This window comes from Heliconius melpomene, chromosome 13 (genome assembly GCF_056956725.1).
Source record: "Heliconius melpomene rosina isolate 202511_hmr_F chromosome 13, ASM5695672v1, whole genome shotgun sequence".
NCBI classification, from domain to species: Eukaryota; Metazoa; Arthropoda; class Insecta; order Lepidoptera; family Nymphalidae; genus Heliconius; species Heliconius melpomene.
The window spans coordinates 13,226,099-13,249,872 of record NC_140401.1 but is presented as its reverse complement, the minus strand read 5'-3'; the positions used below and the strand labels follow the sequence as shown (position 1 = coordinate 13,249,872).

General features: G+C 31.2%; 1 protein-coding gene, 2 long non-coding RNA genes and 1 other non-coding gene across 4 annotated transcripts in view; 2 read left to right on the top strand and 2 right to left on the bottom strand.

Annotated features, from left to right (window-relative positions):
* Positions 1–3,547: 3,547 nt before the first annotated feature.
* Positions 3,548–4,387, top strand: LOC146533037 (uncharacterized). Its single transcript, XR_014878660.1, has 3 exons — positions 3,548–3,689; positions 3,914–3,988; positions 4,284–4,387. It is a non-coding gene; the product is annotated as an uncharacterized LOC146533037 (long non-coding RNA).
* Positions 4,388–6,203: 1,816 nt separating this feature from the next.
* Positions 6,204–10,377, bottom strand: LOC146533035 (uncharacterized). Its single transcript, XR_014878659.1, has 4 exons — positions 10,254–10,377; positions 6,861–6,999; positions 6,643–6,717; positions 6,204–6,373 (listed from the first exon to the last, which is right to left on the bottom strand). It is a non-coding gene; the product is annotated as an uncharacterized LOC146533035 (long non-coding RNA).
* On the top strand, positions 8,945–9,017 carry TRNAV-CAC (transfer RNA valine (anticodon CAC)). Its single transcript has one exon. It is a non-coding gene; the product is annotated as a tRNA-Val (tRNA).
* A 5,759-nt stretch (positions 10,378–16,136) lies between the features above and the next one.
* LOC146533034 (uncharacterized) overlaps positions 16,137–23,774 on the bottom strand; it is an 86,456-nt gene continuing 78,818 nt past the window's right edge. Inside the window, exons 9-17 of the mRNA XM_085196466.1 lie at positions 23,356–23,569; positions 23,065–23,208; positions 21,101–21,257; positions 20,739–20,880; positions 20,388–20,507; positions 19,585–19,777; positions 18,881–19,024; positions 18,470–18,655; positions 16,137–18,146 (exon numbers count right to left, since the gene is read on the bottom strand). Coding sequence (XP_085052592.1) covers positions 18,032–18,146; positions 18,470–18,655; positions 18,881–19,024; positions 19,585–19,777; positions 20,388–20,507; positions 20,739–20,880; positions 21,101–21,257; positions 23,065–23,208; positions 23,356–23,569 — 1,415 coding nt within the window. The 3' untranslated portion in view covers positions 16,137–18,031. The remainder of the gene's footprint in view (positions 18,147–18,469; positions 18,656–18,880; positions 19,025–19,584; positions 19,778–20,387; positions 20,508–20,738; positions 20,881–21,100; positions 21,258–23,064; positions 23,209–23,355; positions 23,570–23,774) is intronic.

The window sequence follows — 23,774 nt, the reverse complement described above, 5'->3', positions numbered from 1 at the left end:
ATTTGGCTTGTAAATAAATTAGTAAGTATAGGAAAGCACTAAGAAAGGATAAAAATCTGTGACTCGAAATTCCTATGGGATTGTTTGCTATGGGACTACGAGCGTACTGTGCACTATTATATAAAATGTGACTTCGAATGAGATAATGCTTATGATATTATAATGATAATAAAATCCAATCAAATCTTACAGATCCTATCTTTATCTTCTCATCAGCTATCACTGCGTTATATTTACATGGTATAAGTTAATTACAGCACCATTAATTAAACAGGGAAATTGTATTAAATTGATTAATATAGTACTATAACGTGTTTTTCACATTATAAATTATTTAGCTATCGCTAATATTACTATTTTTTTAAATAAATTATTAATTATACATTTATACAAACAATTACCTATAGTTACTCTTCTATTAAAATGTCACATTAAAAATGTATATGATTTAAGGGGACTCTATTTCTAAAACTGAACTCAAGAATTATTAAATAGTAGATAATGTAAACCACCTAGACTAGTGACTACAGCTGCGAAGGTTGTAGGTTCAATTTCCATTTAGGTAAATGTAGATACATGCCGGATGCAGCGTAAAACAAATAAAAAAATAATAACATATTGTCTTAATAACAGGTTGCAAATGCACTACAACGCAGTGCTGTCAGACCTGCAAGTGCGACTCTTCCTGCTCCTGCAGCTGCAAGCGGTCCACTGACACCACAGCTACCACAAAGAAATGAAACACACACAAATCAATAACACGTAGAACGTAGAAATATCTCTTTATTCGATTGTTTACAACATGTTATTATATGTAGGAATGCAATTAAAAAAAACTGTTATAATTTTCCTTATAATAGTCATTTCCGTTGTGAGAAATAATAATTATGTTTAAGTCGCATTTAAATATACGTTGAAAATATTCCAATACCAACCAACCTACTACTATGTATCATTTTCAAGTTAATATACATGTATTTTGAGAACGTTTAAATAAAAAATAAAGAGATATAATTAAAATTTTAAATGAGTTTTTTTATTTGCTATTTTGTTTTAAATAAATATTATAATAATTGTTGGAACGTTTCTTTAGTTAATGCATGTCCCTGAAACAAAGATTTATTAATATTCACAAAGCTGATATAACATTTTAGATGAGACATATTAAATAGTATGCATATTGTATGTCATACGTCATTTGGGAGAGTCATAAATATGTAGGTACACATTATTATATGTTTTAAAAGAATTTTCAACAGTCACTTAGTGCAAGATAGTTTTCACAATTCTTTATTAGGTAAAAAATAAATTAACTTTTAATGACCACCACCTTATTATATCAGTTAAGTTTTATTTAGTTAAGTTAATGAAATAACATCAATTCAGAGTTAAGTGTTCTATTCTCTTCTAAAAAAATCCATGGCCAATGTGTTTCGAATGCTATGCCCAAGCTATGCAATGCAATATCTGTGTATAATTTATATTTAATTATAATTTAACATTACCGTTCAAATCAATAGTTTGACAGTCACAGCCCGGGACGCAGCTCTCGTTCAGATCAGAGTCTGGTTTCCATACTGGAAAATAAAAATAATTATGTATATGTTTTTTCTTAGTTTCACGCCATAATATGACGAATTAGGAATTCCTATTCGAGAAAATGAAATATTTTATATTAATACTAGCGGACGCGCGCAGCTTCGCATGCTTATTTGCACCCCTAGGGGTGAATCCTAATAAACCATGAAACACGTGTTCAATGAAATATTTTTAAGAGTCCCAATTTCAAATCTTATAAAAATCAGTGGTGATTTAAAGATTTTTTCATACAAACTTTCAACCCCTTATTTACACCCCTAGGGGATGAATTAAAATAAACCACGAAACATGTATTCAATGATATATTTTTATGAGTCTAAGTTTCAAATTTTATAAAAATCGGTGGCGATTTAAAGATTTTTCCATACGAACTTTCAACCCCTTATTGGCACCCTTAGGGGGTAAATTCTAAAAAACTGTGAAACACGTGTTCAATTATATATCTTTAAGAGTCTGAATTTTCAATTTTATAAAAATCGGTGCCTATTTAATTTTTTTCCATACAAACTTTCAACCTCTGTTTCACCCCTTTAGGGTTAAAATTTTTCAAAATCCCTTCTTAGTGGATGTCCAAATTACAAAAGTAAGCATCTGTCCAAATTTTGCGTTTCTACGCACAGCGGTTACGGCTGTGCGTGCGTCTTACCTCAGTCAGTGAGGACAAGTCCTTTTATATATATAGATTATTATTTCTCTATTTAAGACGCCTTCAGAATTCGTCTGAAAGTGGAGAACGGAGTGTCTATCTGATAAAGTAGGAATATAGTTCTTTAAAAGGTTAAATATTAATCTTTAATTAAAATAAAAATTATTATCACTTAAACGAGGTTAATTTAAATAATGAACGAAACAATGCTACATATCTACATATATAAAATCGAAAGGTCACTCACTCATCACGAAATCTCAGAAACTACATGTGCAAGGAATCTCAAATTTTTCATAGGAGTTACTTATAGGACGTAGGTGGTCGCTAAGAATAATTTGCGGGAATTTGCAATATTCGATTTCTAAGAGGTTGTTTTTGGGGTCGAAAGTTTGTATGAAACTTCGTTACTACAAATGCTAGGAGTCTCAAATTTTGCATAGACGTCACTAGGACGTAGTCATGGAAACATAAATTAATAATAACATAGTTCACGCGGGTGTAACCGCGAGCGGGCCGCTAGTACTTACATATATGACAATTTAACACTTTCATTTTGAATTTCAGCACTTGTCATCTAACAATGTTATTATAAAATAATTGATAAACGTTTAGCCTATTACGATGACTAACAGATTATGCAGTTTATTTGAAATGCAATGAACCATGTCTCGTTGGATAATTCTTAAAAAATATCACAAAACATTTATTTAGTATTGGTGCTTTATATTAAATAAAAAATGTTAGAGCCTAACAAAAGGGATTTTTCAATTTTTACTAAGGCTAATTGAAGGTGACAAGGTGAAATAAAAAATATGGCGTTGTTCATTTTAATACTTATAATTTTTACTACTTTACTCCTTTTAGACAGTCAGTTAAGAAAATGTTTGCGTTATTTATTTTTTAATAGGGGAACTCCAGATGAATAATCTGGTAAGCATGAACGCCAGTTCCTTTCGCTGAGTGGCGAGCGTTCCGTTGAGTGAATGATGAGCAAAAAAACCGTAAATACGTAGAATTTGGAATATTAAGATATAAGATCACTTCTTTTTTTAATTAAATTAAAGACGATACGATGTTTTTATATATTTTCTAAGTACTGTTTCCTACCACGTATCATAGAGTAATTTCATTATCAATAGTAGCCTAAATTTTTAAGATAACAATTGCTTGAACTTGATTGTTTATATTTTTTTTGAATTACCTATAAACAATCATGAATGTCATCAAAGAAAGAAAAACCAAGGCAAGCCTACCATTTGTGTTACTAACCTTGCGCCTGTTTCATTGTTTTTTATATAAATTGTAAAGTATAAAAGCATGAAAAATCTAAGCCAGATCATAGTCTGAGATCATCTCATCTATCGTATCAACTAACTAACTGTTACCTGTAAGCTAATTGCCCAGCCATCCAAAATGCCTGCCCCATGTGAACCCTGCAAAGGTAAGTACTTTTGTTAGAAAGTTAAGTTAGTTAAGTCAATAGTGATTACCTACAACAATGTTTTTTTAATATTGATCGACTTTAAATCTAATATCGATCGTTACAATTAGAATGCTTACTCGATTTTCCTCTATCTCCTTGCTTCGTTACAGCCACTGAGGACTGGGGACAAATGTAGACACAAACTCTTAAATTCTTATTTTATTCTCATATTTCATATTTAGATTCCTGCAAGGATGCCGCCGACTGCAAGGACAACTGCAACGCTGACACCTGCGGAAGCGAGTGTACCACCAGTGGTAAGCATTGAAAGAAATCTTATTAACTACTACACTATCAAATAGTAGGAAAGTCTCTACATCATATATCTCATAGTTCTTTAATTATAATTAATTATAAACGTTTATATGTTGACAAATTCGTTGTCTTATTAAGAATAAAAGTTTCTCTACAATAGGTTCTTTTTGTTGTTTATATTAATAAGTGTAGAGTGAAATTATTATATAGCTATTTTTATTTTTTCTTTCTACATATACGTTTTCTTATATTTGAATTATGTTTCTCCTAACATTAATTTATAATGTTTGTTTACAGGTGGTTGCTGTTAACTCATCAGCAATATTTTCTTCGCGTGTCAAGGATTCTGCAAAATGTTAATTTTATTTAGTTAAGGTCGCAATAAATCTTTGGTGCTCTCATTTTGTTGTTTATGTTTCCTTCACATGTTGAATGTCTTATGATTTAAGCAAAAATAACGTTTTTATTATAAAGATATATAAATTAAATATTACAAGTAAAAATTTACGGTAGGCATGGGTCCTAGTGTTAAGATACACTGTTCCCCAGTTTGCGCTTAATTTTTGAGATATTGTTGAGTCACGGAACTCAACGCCGCGCTTTGCCTTGCGATGGCAAGTTGCAATATGCAATATTTTAATTTGGAAGGATTAGTTATAAACTTTCCTCCACCTAATGCCTTAATGCGATAGACGCAAAAAAAGTAAAAAAAAAGTTTTAAACAAAAAAATCCAGCTTCTAAGCCAATGGATTAAAAAGATACGATCATTTATACATCGTTTTCGCTGTATTCTGTATTAAATACCCATCTTCATCGTCAAATTTGTTAAAATTTGACACGAAGTGAAGACTTGTAGTAGGTAAAAATAAAATATAGTACAATAAAGGAAAAAAGAAAAGTGAAAATTTATAGGAATTTCATATAAATAAATCATTACAAACGTATATTTGAGGTCAATTTCATACAAAATGAGTATATATGGGTATTTACAGGTTTGATGCGTTTTAAATTTTCTTAGTTGTTCCAACACATCTGTAGGAAAACTCGTAAAAATAAAACGTAGAGGCAATTGATGCTAGAAAAGCTGGGCTCTACTTTTTATGTATAGGCACAAAATAAATAGTGACAAGAAAGTAAAATTTTATTACTGAAATTAGTATCAAACTTCGTTTTCGTGGGCTTTATGATTATGTCCTTTAACTACCCGTTATGATTGAATTTTCGAGCCATACTAGTGTTCATACAACCATTTTCATTCAGCCACTACAATAGGTGTACACTACAATAGTAGCTACAATTTTCAATAACTATAATTTGTGAATGAAAACTACCTATCATATTCAACTACTTGCTATCACGCTGACTCTATCGTCTTTTACGCCTTTTACTAATAAAGCATTTCATAGTTTTTTAACCGACTTCTGTAAGAAAAGGAGGTTATCAATTCGACTGTATTTGTTTTACTACCTTGTTTTCCGACTATAAGGTAGATTATATGACTAAACTTTAAATTAATATGCTGGTGTACATGTTCTCGTTATAGTGCCACATAGAATATGTTATCTAATAGCGCTATTGTTTTAAATTAAGTAAGGAAGGAATAATATATTTGCTATCAATCATTTTAAAACTTAATTGTATGTAAAACTTCCACTTTATTTATAAAAAAAACATGGTTTATAAAGTTTAAATATTTAATATTTTGTCACGGTTTTAACTCTTTATTGCTCTGTAATAGTTATGCTTCCTTTATTACATTATAACTTTTTACTCTTAAAAATTGTTATTACACTTAGAAAACGATTAAATATTTGAGCATAGCGGGATTTGAACCCGCACTTTTTGGAAATCGTTCAAGGGATCTTTATGTGGCATTTGATTATATTAAAATATTTAATAAAAAGTATTCTTTGTTGCGAAATGATAATTTTAAACAATTAACTTCGCGTAGCGGAAATTTATTATAATCTGCCTACAAAGATGCTAACAACAAAAACAAGTTATAAGAAGCGTACAAGAATTTCAACGTAGCTTAGTGTTCAGAGAGCTTGGATGGTTTCCAAAGGCCCGAGATCAAATCTAGCTTTGTTTGTACAAATAATTATTATATATTTTCTGAAAAAGTTATTTCAGCTAACGTTAACCAATAAAATCAAAATAGTTAAACATAATATTAAGTATAAATAGATAAAAAACAGGTAAAATTAAAAAATATATATTTTTTAACAGCTCATTTATTATATTATGCAATAAAATAAAATAATAGTGACAACAAAGACCACGGAGAAGGCCACAGGGAAGCAGGTCTCCAATATACGAGACACACGAGTACCGGTTGACGTACGCCTTGTGTTGACCCTATCCATAGCGATTTAACAGCAACCACCTGAAAACAAAAATTTAAATGCTTAAAATTGCTAGTGGCGATCCGTGGGGGGGGGGGGGGGGGTTAAAAAGAGTGTGTATGTAAACGCGATAGAATGTGGGTTCGATTCCCACTCGAGTAAATGAAATAAATATTATTTTCATTTCTCCGTTCTGGTGCCGACACAAGGCGTTGAGTTTCGCCACTCAACATGCAATGTCTGTAGAATTCGGCGGAAAGTGGGGTGCGGATTATGCTGCTACATGGGCTAATTTCACTAGGTTACATACCTTGAGAAGTGCAGTCGTTACAGCCTTTATCTTTGCAAGCGCAGCTGTCTTTGCAAGGTCCTTCTTTGCAGGAGTCTATAAAAAAATATTTAATAATTAAGTTTCCTAACTAAACAAACAGGAATATTTTAGGAATTAGTAGTCATAAATAAAATATCTAAAACATATAGTGTCTATGTATATATTAATAAAAAAATATCATAATAATTAAGTCTTACCTTTGCACGGTTCACAGGGAGAAGGCATATTGACTATTGAATGGAATAGTTCTGAGCGACTATGCCTCAGTTGTTATTCAACTATGTTTTATATGCTTGTAAAGACGTAAAAACATCACAAATTATAACTAGAGCAAGGCTGAAAAAACTTCAGTTCATTATTTGGGCGATGTAACGGTCGATAACTGCACGTGCTAAAGGAAATAGCATCTCGTATATCGAAATTAAATAAAACCGGTTAAGTGCGAGTCGGACGTCCACCGAGGCTTCCGTACCAATTTAGGGATGGTAGACCAACCTAAATCTAAATTCTAATCCTAAACCTAAATCCTAATCGACCTATAAGGATGGTGCTCGAGTCCGTCCTAGTATCTTACATGACGTATATGAGTAATTTACTTGGTTTTTAATTTTTGGTGAATAAATTAAGCTTAGTCATTTTGTACGACATAAATCCATCTAGAATCATAATTACAATTGTGGTCGTAGAATGTCAGAATAATAACAGTTATTTCATTTCTGTAGGCAAAAAAATTAGACACATGTAAAAACGGATATTTTTTATATTCTATTCAATTTGTAGTAATTTTCCCATTTTCCGCACGAATTAAGCTACTGATCTTTGCGGAAAGCCTTCTGTTGTTTCCTCAGTTTTTTTGGCTGTCAGCCTTCGCTTCGTCTAACGAGGCAATATTTAAAACATAAAATTAATTTCATCTTCATCATTCTATTCCGGATATCCGATCTTGTTGCAAGCATGGCTGCTGTAGGCGTATCAAGAAGTAAGTTAATTATTTTTTTTTTTCATAATATATGAATTACTTATTAATCTACAATTAATTGGGGCGATTTCTGCCGTTCAATGTGTGACGCCTACATTTTCTTCGGAAAGTGGAGAACGCAGTTAACATGAGGTTCCATCTGTCTACTCTGCTATAAGGAACATTGTTTCTCCAAATGAGCCATTATAAGTTTAGCATTTTATGTTTATAAAATTTTTAGTCAGATTATGCCTGTTAATAATACATAGCAAAATTTGTTAAGAATGCTTTAGTTTCTTTCTTATTATGTCCTAAAAAAGTTTAGTTTAGTATCAGCAAACATTACTTAAACTTCAATGTCTATATTAATGGGAATTTCTTTCAATTTACTTATTAAGTCAATCTCATTACAGACAGAATTTTATTCCTACCTATATTATTTAATTTATTATTTTTTTAATTGCGCAGCGATGAAATAATGTTAATTATTTATGTAAATATTTCAGATGCAAAAGCACAATTAGAACAAAACTGCCCACCGAACTGCGAATGCAGGAAGCTCTGTCCTCCCGACTGTATATGCAAGAAACCCACTAAAACGAACATATGGAAACTCCTTTTAACCGCTCTTGGCATAATGGTTGCCATCTTTGCCACTTATATGATTGCTATCACTGATTCCAAATTATATTTAGTATTTTGGGTTTGCTATTCCGTTTTGAGAAGGCTGATGGTTAGATCTAAAGCTAAAGTAAAGACTGCCTAGAATTTTTGAACATTTCCTTGGAACCTCTACTTTAAAATTCGACGCTAAAATCAGCTATATTTTGTATGACAATGGTTACGGGTTCCCTTATTGTAAATAATTTTAATTATAACTATAAATTATTTTTCACATATTGCAAAGAGTACAAGCTATAAATTATTCTAAGAAGTTTGTTATATTAATATTTATCTACATTTGTATGTTGCACTGAAAAGACTTTAATTTATTATTTTATGTTGTGTGTGTGTATGAGCTTGTATTAAAAGTAAATTTTAGAGATTTTTAGAATTATTTAATTTCTATTATATTTTAATATTAAAATATTATAATAATAATGTAGTAGATATTTATTTATTTTAAGATTTCTAATGTTTTGTTGCCATTAAAATAATATATTAAAAAATGTGGTTTATTTTATTGCTTTATCACTTAGAGAAAAAATGTTCTTCAAGAAGCATTTCTACTAATTTTAACTAATTTCGTTGTTTCCTAAAATCGATTATTAAAAAGAAAATTATTTGTTTTTAATATTCTTAAATTACAATATATTATCTACCGTTTCCGTAGTGTAGCGGTTATCACGTGTGCTTCACACGCACAAGGTCCCCGGTTCGATCCCGGGCGGAAACAACCTTTGTCTTTTTTACTATAATTATCATTTAATGCTTTATATATTTTTTATGTAGATTATCTATATTCTAATGATGATTTGTGACAGCCAAATTTATACCCAGTTTAAGGATTTTCTTCTCCACTTCTGCATTATCTTTTGTTAAGAATCTAATTGCATTTCTACGGTTTCTATATAATTTCTTAATATATTCGATTATTCGCAATCTAAAATTGGTTAGTATGGAAACTAGAAATAGTTAACAAATAAAAATACATATATAAAAAATATGAGATAAAGATGAGATGGGCAGATATTATTAAGAGAGACATAAACACCAGCAACGTTTCCACTCACGATGCGTCCAGTCGGGCGAAGTACAGACTACTAATGCACAGGAGAGAGAGAGAGAGAGAGATATAAAAATTAAATATATTATGTTTAAGGTTGTTTAATCCACATCTAAATTCTAACTGTATAGACAAAATACAATAACATTCAAAATCTGATATCAAAATTCGTGGCCCCAAGTCACGCTTCGTAAGCCGCAAACAAGAACACCATATAAAACGATCTGGAACTTGTAATGGAAACCAAGTCGATGACATTAATTGATAATTACAATCCTGATGTTTTTGTCTTTTTAAAAGTATATGTTTTAGATCTTTTTGGTAGGTCCTGGTAGTGCTGTTGAAGTTTTTAATATTGTAATTTTCGGTGAGGGTTGTACGTTGAAATTTCAAACAAATTTATGAATAAAAATAACAGATGAGTCAACCCGAGTCGAATACCGTGCCTGTCGGCGCAACGTTTAACTCCGCCACTCAACATGCAATGCCTCCAGAATTCGGCGAAATATGGGGAACGGAGTATCTTAACATAAGGATCCTTCTGCCTATCCTGCTGTGTGCGGGATAGAGCGTGAAGATTATGATCTATTTTATCCTTATATTTGATACTTTCTTGGATTTTTTCATCCTTCAAAAACAATCAATAAAAATATTCATTTATTGACTTATTAAATAAGCATATATTAAGAACTGACTAAGTAATTCAATACTAGAAACTTAGAAAGCCTCCGCTGTATGGTATACCAAATACATGTATTGCGGATAAATGTAACCTGAGCAGATTAATCCACTCTATGTTTAGTAACCGTAGTGACTTAGTGCGTGTCTATAACATTACTAGAGAATAATATTGTTAGAAAACGGAAGCGGTTTATATTTTTAAAATAACACGATGAAAATACATACCGTCTATACGTTTTTAACGTAATCGGATAGAGGTTCCGCGTAATTACAATAAGTGACATGTATCACTCAATAACAACACTACACACTATATACCTTCCAATCAGGGCTTCCGTCTACAAGAAACTGTTCCCGTTTGACACAATTCCACTGCTTTAATTCTCTTTTTCATCTAAATCTACCCACATTTACACTTGTACACTAACAATATATATATTACGCTTGCAGGATTGTGTAAAACAAATGTTCAAAAACAGCTTAAGCTCTTAACTAGTGACTGTATTATTGTTTATTATGCTTATTAGGTCGTAGATTCATTAATACGTAAACAATTATAATAAAAACTAATACAAATACGGTTATTTTGAAATAACAAACAAACACTTTAAAATTATTTATATGTATAGTATATAAGATTATAATTTTTATTTTATATTAAAAGTTATATTATAAGACTATAATTGAATATTTCCTAGATTATGTTATAATTTTTTGTTTCTTTCATTCAAGTAAATGTAATGTAATTCACACCGGTTCCAAGAAATGTTATTACAATATAAAAAGTTAGGAAATACGCGATCGTTCAACTCTCGCATGGCGGCTCTAATTGTTGCAAAAAAACTATGATCACATATCAAACTGGATAGGAGTTTAATATACTATGGAAAATTAAAGTTTTTTTAACTAGATATATAGACAAGACCCTCAGTTTACTTAACTGAGAGTAGGACAAGGGAGAAGCTGTACAAATATTAAATAGGTAAGGCTTCCAAAATATAAATATTTCATATAAGCTTTATAAGAAAATTGATATAAATTCCATATAAAATAGGAGACAAGAGGAAGTCGTTAATATTAACATGATAATTAAATAAAAATTAATAATTAAAAATGGTTGGTTATATAAGAATAAATTACCAAAATATGCATATGAGCGATTTTTTTAAATAATATATTTAAAGTATTTTTAGTGAGAAATAATATAATTACCCATTACAATTCGTAATTTAGGCCTATGTTTAAAAACCGCTCTCAACTCTGAGATCAATCTTAAAAGCGATCTTGAGATGCTCTTTTAATGATCTATGAACGAAAATGACATCTCAAGATCGTCCTCAGAATTGACAGCGAAATGTACATACGGGTCTTAAAGTTTATAATCTACGCAGATATAAAAGATAGTTTAACATTTTGAGAGCACTTGAGACGAAACTCAACGCCGTGCTTTAAGTGAAAATAGTACTAAGTGAATAGTCACAATGCCAATTAATCATATTTGAGAGTGCGTAAAAATAAAAAATATATACATTTTTAAAATGCATAATATCTTAAACATTAGAACTGCCTGCCTGCCATATACTTAAAACATTAGGCAATTAAGTTTTTGCGCGACCACATTACCATCATCTCTGACAAAGCTGTGCAAATTATTATAAAACTAAATTACAGTAGTTAGTGTACTGTCTAATTAGCGGCTTCATCTCAACTCTCAAACGACAATTGTCGACTTTCTCAAGGGAAATCTTGACAAGGGATATTCTGCAAGTTGTAGGTAGGCATGTTTACGTATGTATAGTATTTATAAGACATAATAAAATGTTCACATAATTTCCGTATTCTACGTTTGACATGTTACGTGAAGTAAATCAGCTTGTCGATACGTAACAATGTAATAAATATTTATATTTAGATTTAGCATCACACTGTATCATCACGCCAAACGGTACGGTCCCTGCATACCTCTTTCACCTCGTCCAATGTCATCAAATTCTTCATACAAGCCCCCCGGGAGTCCTCATGCTCTTACCTGACCTTCTCCAGTATCAATCCAGTTTTTGAAAGTAAACTTTTACCGCTCAATTTTCCTTGATAAACCTTTTGTACCATTCTTTCATCACTCATTCGTTCGACGTGCCCAAACCAGCTTACCACGCTCTTCTTTATTCTCACCGTGACATCCTCGCTAGTGCCTGCTATTCTGTGTATTTATTCATTACGGATCCGTGGATTAGATTTTTATTTTTATTTTTTTTATTTTAAGAAGTAATTTTTGAATTATATTCAAGCTAAACGTTTTAGACTAACCCCAGGTCGTTGACTGCGAACTTAAGATTAATATCACTGCGGTCACAAATAGTGCTCTGCAAAAACTGTAATAGATACATACGTACGTACATTGGATACGTACAATGTATATACCACCTGTAGGATATTGCTATAATATTTATAACTAGCTATAATTATGTTACTATAAATTTATTTCCTAAAAAAGCTATATAATGCCTTGTATTTATATCTTTTACTGTAGAAAATATAATAATATAGGTACTTACTGACACTACACCTTACATTCTAGTAACGCAAGTGCTTTAAATACAGTAATGTAATACATGACTAGATAATAACTACAAATCAGTGCGAATTGCACGTATTTGCATGATTAAGTAAACGACCCGTATTATACTGGCCAATTAACATTTTTAACTATTTTTTATACAGAATTTTATATTAAAATTTAATATCTCAGAGCATTTCCATATCTTTATCTAAAAAAGGTCTTCTGTATAATTTGATATTTCGTAGCTGTGGTAACTCCCTAATCTACAACATCGACAATTTAATTATATCTGGGCAATATATTGCCTAAATTGGTTTTTACAATATTTTTCCAATAGGAAAAGGAAATCTCAATCGTAATCCGAAACATTCCACAGGTACTAATATATAGACACTCCGTTCCCATTAAGACACTTAAGTTCCAAACTCTACGCTCGTTACTACTATTTAGTTATTTGTAATATAAACAGATAATGAAAAGGAAATGTCTGAAGAAGGTCTTTATATAAATTAATTTGTATATTTTATTATTTTATTCTTTCTTTTCTACTGTCTGTATAAAGAGTAAAACTGAACACAAATATATGAATCAAATATAAAAGTATCGAAATAAAAACTAGTGGTCTCAAGGCGAGTTATTGATAAGGTTTGTCAATCCGGCGGGGACCGGTCCGGCTTGTTTTTGTTAAGGGCTCCATCATTTTATTATACAGCGCCCGCTATAAGTTATTTACCTATCTGTTTATAGACCGAGGGGTAACTATGAAAATGTTGACTTCAATTATTGTTTTATTTTATTTTTTTGTTTTTGTTGTTGATTTTCTATAGTTTTTATTATAAAAACTTTTTGACGACACATATTTCTAATACTTTCTATAAAAAGGAAAAACTTTTTTTTATTTAAAGCTTGTTATTTTTTTATATTTTTATATGGTAAATGGTGGTTTGCTATCACAACGCGCAATCACTTTAATTACACATTTAAATACTTAAATTGTTTTTGTATTTTTCAATACAAAACTGAACCCATTAATTTCTCTACCATGTCTGTCTGGTAGTGGTAAATCATATATCTATGAGCCTCGATGGTCTTTATAATAAAAAAAATTATGAAAGCTGCAGAGTGCTTAATATTAATTTAAAATAATTTGAAACAACTTTTGTATATTAATTCAAATATTATGAACTACATTCCTAATTGAGTTTATAACTTAAATTACCCTCCAATTTCCATTTTAATAACTTTTTATCTCTATATATTTATTTAATTATTAATTATACCAAAAAAAAAACGAATAATTTAATAACATTCCCTGGTATATAGTTAAAACATTTACAGATTATCTCATTCAATTATCGTGTCTCACCGGCTTCTATGCTACACTACAGCGATCGCGATCCCCTCTCAGTTATTGACCCGTCGCTACGTTCGACGCGCGCAGTCTAGACCTTTCCTAGCCTAGGCACGATGCCTGCCCCGTGCGACGCCTGCAAAGGTAAGCAAAATATATATTTTCAATTATATATCTTATATATTTTTATGTTAAAATAACTAATGTTGTAACTATAGTCCCGTAGAATGTGGATTTCGGAAAAATCTCGACGAAATTTCAATTTTTGTCGAAATTCGCGTTGTATATTAATATTATTCGTTCATATTTTTGTTTTTGCTAATAAAAATGATATGTAACAAGTGTTTTATGTTTTAAAGTATTCGTATAAATAAATTTATGGTGATAGTTTAGAGAAAGTTTAATTTTAATAATAGAAAAGTGATAAATCGATATTCCGTAGTGACGTAATCTGCGCGGCTTTATTGATTTGGGTGCGTTACTTAATTAATGGGTGCAACTGTATAAGCTTTCTATTGAGCTTTGATAGACAAAAGATTTCTAAAATATCTTTTTTCTATGTAATAAAATAAGAAAAAAAAAATAATGTTTTAAGTGGATAATTAACCATTTAAATAAGGAAAAAGCTTTGATTTCTATAATATTTTATAATTTAGTTCAGATACAAAGTAATAGAACGTATGACGTAGTTTTTTCATGCACAATAACTGTTGTTGATTGCCTCAGATTGCGTTGAACCCGGCCACTGCGATTCACTTCCATTATAGTCTACTCGATGCGTATCAAACGTGTAGCGACCATTTGCTTTGAAATAACTGTAAATTTTACTTATTTATTATATTATATTTGATCGTTCTTTAAGAATTTCCTTTCCTTTATTACGTTGAACATATTGTTATTAATTTCTAACATAACTATATTAGTTACATTTCTAGTTACTTATAACATGCTTAAAAATATTTCGATTAGTTTAACTCTTCCAAAAATATGTTTAAACTTGACGAGGGGCATACAGTCGAATAAAAAGTAACTGTACATCATATATTAATTAAAAAAACCCATTACTATTACTTACGTTAATTTAGATATGACGTGCGTAACTAATTACTGTGCCTAATGGTTATGAGATCAAATCCTGTGGGAATATTTATATAAATAATATAGGTGACTTTTTTTGTTTGTCTGATGAGATGTCAGTCAATGAAACATTTCTAGTAATAAGTAAAATTTTCAAGTCCTTCAAAGAAAATAAAAAAAAGTACTGGCGAAATGATTTTGTGCTCAACTGGCACGCTCGGAACGCCATAATAGAAAAAACAGAACAGAACAGAACAGAAATAAAAAAATGACAACTTTTTCTACATAGATAAAAAATATTATTATAAAACTAAAATCAATGGTTTCTTTTATAAATAAATACAATATGTTTAGGCACGTGCGGCACCGGCGGCACCGCCGCTTGCGGCACCGGCTGCACTTGCGGCCCGAGCTGCCCCTGCGGAGATGGCAAGCCCTCTGGTAAGTTGATAACATGAACTGTGAAGCACGAAATTATATTCTCACAGTACCTACATAAAACAGAGTGTTTTTTTTTCTTAAAAATAAACTAAAGAAATGTGTGTAATGATTTGAATATTACATACATTGTAAGCTGGTTTGTTTTATACAGACTCTTGGAAAATCGCTAACAGTAATTTTATTTGACCAAATCAAAAACTGATTAACTTAAGGGAAAAAATTGCAGGGTTTTCAAAATAGAAATTAAAATTAAGCATTTAAAATTCTTCGAAACATTACGTACTATGTTGCTGAGCGAATATTATTAAAAATATATTAATTTGTAAGTTGTGCCTTAAAATATAGTAGAAATAAAGCTTACACATAGTTATAGCTTTTATAAAAAAATATATAGTTATAATTTACACTTTTCTTATTTTTCTTTACCTAGTTTAGAATTTAACAATATATTTTTTTGTTTTCAGGCGGCAAACCATGCTGCCAGGGAGGCAAATAAACATTCCCTTTCCTCTAAATCTCAACACGTAGCCCAAATGGAGACCTATACAATGTAATTTAGTTTAATTTAATTTAGTTCAAGTAACTATATATATCATGATATATATAACCAATATAATCGCATATATTACTATAGATATATAACATATAAACTGACGTGGATCCGTTGTTATAATTACTGTTACTTAAGTGGGCTAATATATCTTTAAGTTAAAATTAAGTATAAAATTAAGTATAATTGTGTCGTCATGAAATAAATCTTATAAGAATAATGATTCAATTTAAAAAACTTTCTATGTTAGTATATAAGACATTTAACGTATATATTATTCGATTATAGTAGTTTATAAGACATTATATTATATTATATCAATATTGCTTATCGATATGAATTACCGATTATTAAGTAAATATGTGTGTAAGTTTAAGGGTAGTTTTGTCACATTCAGTGTATTTAAAAGTTTTTTCTCTTTAAATTATAAGATGGATCTGTAGTACTACAATACTCATTAGTTTTAAGTTTGTGTAGTGCACGCACACATGCATATTAACAGTGTAGTGGGTGTAGATGTAGATAAATAAAGTAAGTAAACCAATCGTTCGTTTCTTTTACAGATTGTAACTGACTGATCGTACTAAGCGTTCATATAAGTATTTATTTTTTTGTGAAATTGCATTATCTAAATACATTTTTTTGCTTTTTTAGGCACTGCAAAGTACATAAGAAATTAATATTTTTTACTTCCTCAAAAAAAGAACAATTATTTGATTTTTTAAAGGTTATGTTGATATAAATGCATTAATATAAATGAGTACACGGTAAGTAAAAATAAAACACAAATTTTAAAAGATTTATTTATTCATAGGACAATTTTGTATATATGATTACAATTAACATGGAAGCAACGTATGGGACTTTTATCTTACATTATATGTAATAATATAGGAATCTTAAGCCATAATCAAATATATTTGCCACATAATACAGAGATAACAAAACAAAATATATATGAGAGTAAGAAAAAAATTATTCACAGCTACATTAATACACTCTGCAATGAGTTTATACAAAATCAGTCTAACATTAACAAATACAATCTATTCTATTTAAAAATAGATTATACGTACTAATGTTGCCATTGCAAAAACACATCAAATCACATACTTGCAAAATTTCAATAAACTAACGTGAACTTACAATAGAATTCATAATAAAAAAAAACTTATATACCTTTAACAACTAGATACTTCTAAATCTACATCAATTGTATAAATAATCTTGGTGTTACACATACACGATTAAATTTGAATACATCGTTAATAAAATAAAATTCAATAGTTATCAAAATATAACATTAATTTCAACGTAAGGCAACCGCCTCAAATAGAATCTGCACATTGTAAACGCATATATTCATCTCTACTGGACACAATAAATAAGCCAATTTCTTATATATTAAGTAGAATTTAACACACGTACAACAGTGAAAAATATATTGATTAATATTATGAATACCAGACTGTAACAAATGCACTTCGTTATCAATTCCACGTTAATTATTATAAAAATACTAATCAATAGTAGAAAATATTTTCGATATGGCAACCCTTGAAATAAAACACGTATAAAGTAAAAACGTTACACGATAAACAATAAAATTATAAAGAAATAGACTAAGTATAACTCATACACTTATTATCATATAAAAATAACTTTAAAATTGTCGCTAGGCAACAAAAGTACACCTAAATATAAAATTATATTTTATCGATCACTGTCTAATCACAACTCGGTGTCGCCATCATGTTTATAAACTTTGCAATATTCATTAAAGGCGTCTATTAGAATTTAAAAGATATTAAACTAGTACACTATATAGACTAGTAACGATTTAATGTCAGTTAAACGCTAACAGACGTCTCCAGAGTAGACATTAATAGTTTATTTCATAAGCATCGATAGTTAAGTGCGAGAGGGAGAAAACATGTCATAGCGAATATAATTTCCAGATTTGATAGTTAGACGCCATGTTGAATTTGAAAGTTTTTCAATATGGCGGGAAAATTGACAGTTGTCTATGGCATCGGTTCTTCATCAGTGCCCTCTTCGGAATCGTATACGGGGGCGCCATTTTTCATTTGTATCACTGATTTCTTTCTGTGTCGCTCTTTTATATCTTTTTCAATGTTTCTGTAATAATGAGAAAAAAGACACTTAATAAAAAGTATATAATAACGAGAAAAAAAAACAAAAAATAAATTTAAATCATAAATTGACAGTATCTGATTGTAAACACGTTGTGTGTTCGATCCGCCTTGAGAGAAATTATGTTTCGTTATTTTCATTTCTCCTCTCTGCTCAACAAAGCGCGGCGTTGAATTCTGCTACTCAGCACGCAGTCTCCAAAATTAGTTAGTACTTGGCCAGTGGAATGTCTTAACATTATATTGCCTCTACCTACCCTACTATACACGTGATAAAGCATGAAGTTAACAAGAAAACAATATAACTACCTGGCACTAATAAGCGGTCGTAAAGCACTCTTTAGACTGGCATAAATAAATGGGTATAATCTTTCTTGACTGGTTAAAAGTTCATGTGCCGCCATTAGTGGATCAGATACTTCAGTTTCTGTTAAGGTATCGCCTTTGGTTGAGCTGCTACATGGTGTTGATGCTGAGCGGTTCAGAATGATTTTTCTGTAAAGAAATATAAATTATTTATTGTTATTTTTGTCCATATATGTATTTATATGCGAAGAAATAACTTTGGACGACTTTTAACAAACATTTTATGAATGACGTAGTATGAAATTTGCCAAACATTCTATGGTAAAGGAGTGCGGAAGTTAATATGGACTCTCTTATATGATACCACATATATAAAAAATGGGTAAAAGAAAGATATAAACAAAAAACCCTCACCTATCAGATGCATGGTCCCCCACAGGCGGCGTGCCCGGCGACGCGCACTGTCCGAAGTGCGGCAGGTTACGCGACCACGCGAACGCGTCCAGCGAGCGCGCGCGCACGTAGATGAACGGACGTATTATACGGATGTTGTGCTCTCTGAGAAAAAAATATTATGGTTGGTTGTTTAGACTTTTGTTTCTATTATGCAAGCTAAAATGAAACAATTTTTAAATTCGTATAAAGGATCAATATTATCTTGAATGTATTTAAAGCCTTACGCTGTAAGGTTAGGTACAAGGAACGTTAAAACCTATCGTGGTAAGACACTGACTGACCCTGCTTCCTCCGCTGAATAGTGATAGGTGCTCAGTGTTTGTTCATTCTCCCGAGTGGAAATCCCACTCGCAACTATCGCGTTTACAGTAAGCTATGCGGCTTCAACGTATAGCTTTTAAAATTACAAAGTATTAGATGTTCCAATACAACAAGATTTTTTAAATTTAAAACCAAGTTCCAGTGATTAGCACGCCCAACTAGAAAAAATAGTATACTTTATTATATTAATACATTAGGGCCAACGAATGTGGCTGCCCTAAAACAAGTATTTCTAAGCTGTTGCATGTTGTTTACTCGGGAAAATTTCCAATATGAAATCTGCGCAACCATTTACAGCTAACTCCAGGGTGTCATCTTGTCGTGGTATAGGTAATACTCACTTGACTCTGTAATGCGCCTTGACGGTCTTGAGCGCGCCGGCGTAGAGCGCGGAGGCGAGAAAGGCGGCGGCGGCGCGGTCCAGGCTCTGCGCGACCGCGGCCGTGCTGTAGCCGTGCGCCGCCGCCGCGCCGTACGCGCGCCTCCGCACCGCGTGCGTCGCCCAGCGGTGCATGGACGGTGGCTTGGTCTCGCCTGGAAAATAGGAGAAACTAGAGTTACTATATCTGTTAAAGGTCAATTTGAACATAGCAAGATGCAAACACGTGCCTGTTTGACGTTTTCCATGAATTATACGTTTACTGAAATATTTTTCTATTCTTACTATGGAAAAAAAAATTACATACTGTAATTTCTAAATTATTATATCCAGATCACAACAATCCTTAATAGACTGAAACAAACAGTTAATAATTGAGGTATCTCACATGATATATATATTGTGAAGCAAACTCGTGTAAAAGAGGGTAGATGGTAGGTTTTTCCCGCCCGGTGACACTGTCAAGACCAGTCCAGGTCAACATCAATAAAGTCCATTCGAAAAAAAAACTATCAATCAAGCACGTCTATCAATCAACCTTGTAGGCAACGGCCCGTATTGAAAGGAAACTCCTATGAAGTAATGTTGTTGTTGTCACTTATTGCAATTCCGTAGAAACTCTTTCCTAATAATTTAGAAACATATAGACGATATAATATGTTTTTATCTTGTTTTAAAAAATACGTTAACCGCTTCCGTTTTTTAACAGTATAATAATTTGTTAATTTGAGAACGAGTATGTATGTTATTTTGTAAAATACTCACTTTGCATTTCGTCATGGTTCAATTTGTCATGATATATGAACTTCACCCCCAGAGTTCTACAGTACGCCATCACGTGTAAAGGATCGACGTCTGACTGCGGCTCTTGAACGAATAGTGCGCCTGAAATAAATAATAAAACAGATATTTTAAAAGTTACACATGTCATTCGTTTCTCTAAAATCCATTTATTTTAAAGTAAAATATCTCAATTTATGCAGAAAGGTTATTTAAAAAAATATTACGTCTCCTGCATTATTAAAAAAAGTGCAAATGACTTCATTGTTGCAACCATGAATTTATTTGCACTTTTCAGTTCTATGCAAATAACTTTTTACATTTGAAATAACTTACCAATACTAAAATGTATGCCTTTAGACCGTGCGTAGAACTGATACTGGTGCATAGTGTGTAACAGCGCTATGGAATCGCGGCTACCAGACAGACATATGAGCACTTTATCACCCGGTCGCACCATGTTGTACTCGTGTATAGCCTGGAAGTCATTAAGTACGAAATTTTATTTTTAATTAATTATATACGGGAAAGGGTTGAAATGGACTTATTAAATAAAACAACATCAAATTCCCTTTAAAACTTTGAAAAGTGCCCTTAAAAAGTGTGAAAATTTATAATACAAGGCAACTATTATATATAATACTGATTATATAAAGTAATTATAGTAAAAATATTACTGTTAGTTTTTAACTCCTTACTTCGACAGTAGCTTTCCAAACAGCTTTGGGAGGGCAATGCCACTTGCCCTCATCGTCCACAGTGAAGTCTGTGAGTGACGCGTCACTACAGGCACTGCTGTCGTCTCTCTCTGTTTCCTCCCAGCAGCAGTCAGATTTGAAACGGTATTCTGATTCACTGAAAGAAAAAAATAAATGAATTCAATAACGAACTTTTTTTTAATAAAAACTAATTTTGTGTCCGTAATATATAAGAATAATTTTTAACAAAAAGAAAAACCGACTTCTAACAACGAACTAAAAAGTGAAAAATAATTATACAAAGATTTTATAATTTTGAAGTCGGTGCCAAGTAGTTTTACTTGGCACCGACTTCAAAATTATAACTTTATTATTAAACAGGCTTAGTAATTAGATATTGTAGTAAAGGTGTTGTAGCATTAGCTTGACACCGACTTCAAAATTATAAAATCTTTATATAATTATTTTTCACTTTTTAGTTCGTTGTTAGAAGTCGGTTTTTCTTTTTGTTAAAAATTAATTTATTTTACGATTTTAAGTGATGGGTAAATGGTGCTTCTTAAACGAGTGGTGATGGTGGTGGTAGTGGTTATCAACGAGTGGTTGTGGTTGTCCTATGTAAAACTTTATTTAATTAGGTATTATTTTTGTGCAGTTACATTTTGGTATATTGACAAGAACATACATAAAAAGCATTCGGGCGAATTGAGAATCTCCCTTTTTTGAAGTTGGTTGAAAATGAGAACATTATCTTTTTTGAGGTTGGTTGAAAAGAAATGCAGCGATCAGGAGTCTCAACTCTGACATCAATTTAAAAAGTGTTTGCTTGTAACTATTATAGTATAATCAAATTTTTACCAAAAAAACAAACTTTCTCAATTTTTACCGGATCCCATAATCGGAACTTAACCAAACTTTCACCAAATGATCCTTGAAGTGTATCCTTTCAAATAAAAAAAAATCATCAAAATCGGTTGGCGCGACATTGAGTTATTCGTCTATTTGTTGCGCACATGACTAATGCAAATTTAAGACTTATGTGATTTTCTCATAGATACCATTGTCAGACATGGACCAAAAAAAAATGGGACCATTCGGGAAGCTTCACCTTTCAAACAAAAAAAATATTTCAAAATCGGTTCACCCAGTCAAAAGCTATGAGGTAACGAACATAAACAAAAATTGATAACCTCCTTTTCTTACAGAAGTCGGTTAAAAATAGAACATTTTAATTTGTTCTAGCCGCTAGTCTATCAGATTAATATAAACGTGAATCAAATCTGGAAGAGAAGTGAGAAGAGAATTCGTACACTTTTTTCGTCCAAATTCAAACTAAGCCCAAAATAAGCGGCGGAACTAAGCGTCGCAAGGGGTCGCATTTTATTTTATAACACCAAGGAAATGTATGGAAATATAAGTAAAGGAAATATAAATATTTCCTCTGATTTTGATATTGATAGAACCTACAATAGCTTTAGAGTATGACATGTCCCAATAATGTTAAGTGTTAAGACACTCCATTCCCATTAAGACACTTCCGTTCTCCACTATGTATTATTACTATTAGAAAATCACATGATATCGTTAATAAGTAAAGTAAATATATTTTTGTAGACATGTAAATAGCACTATTTTTTGTCATCTATTTGTCTGTCACTTAGCTAAACAAACACAGAAGGCTAAACAAATATGTTTTTTGTGACTATTATTAAAAGTATTAAGCAATTTTTTTACCATAAATTTAAATATAGAATAACACATACTGGAAATATATTTTAATATATTTCAATTATATGTAATATTACATTATTAATATCACATAAAAGAAGTATTACATTCCAATAATAAGTATAACTAGAACTTGGCTTCTTAGTCTATGACAGAATCAAAACAATACAAACCCTTTGTCTACCCTGCGATATGTAGAATACAGTGAAAAGCTAAAAAAATACAACAATATTAACCTGCGATCAAAGAAAGGTTCATCTTGAGATGTCCTATGTCCATCTGTTCCGTAGCCGCTGGAGCGGGAGCTGCGGTCGGAGCAGCTTGACGACGCGTTGGACGATCTGCTTGATCTTTTGGAATCTGGCGCTGATGATGTGGTTCTGGAATTGACAGAAAATGAAGGATATTTAATTATTTAATAAACCTATAATGCGTGCGTTAATTGTAAATTTTTTTTGCGTGCCAGATTTTTTAGTTCCAATGTTAAATGTTTTGATTTGATTCAAATTTTAAAAAATCACACTAACCTCTGTCTATCAGCATCGTCTTGTATATGAAAGACAACTCTTCCTGGGTCCGTCTCAGTGAAAGATTTGTCTTGTTTGATATCGTGTGAACAAACTGGAACACCTTCTATGATATCTGGCACTTCAGTTTTGTCGTATTTTTGACACATTCGCAGCCGTCCTTGCAATTTGCGCAATTTAGTGTTTGTAGGGTCTGACGAAGTCCGCCATTTCACTGTAATTATGATATTTAGCATAACTAATATTGAAATTGTATTGGTTAATAAAGAAAATTCCAATTAATTGATTTTAATATTATATCAATTGTATAAGCAAATGTAAACAACTATGGACGATGTAAATACATCATGCTAACTCAAAAACACATATTGTAAAGTGGCAATAAAGAGAAGTTGAAAAATCTAGATAAATTCAGCTGA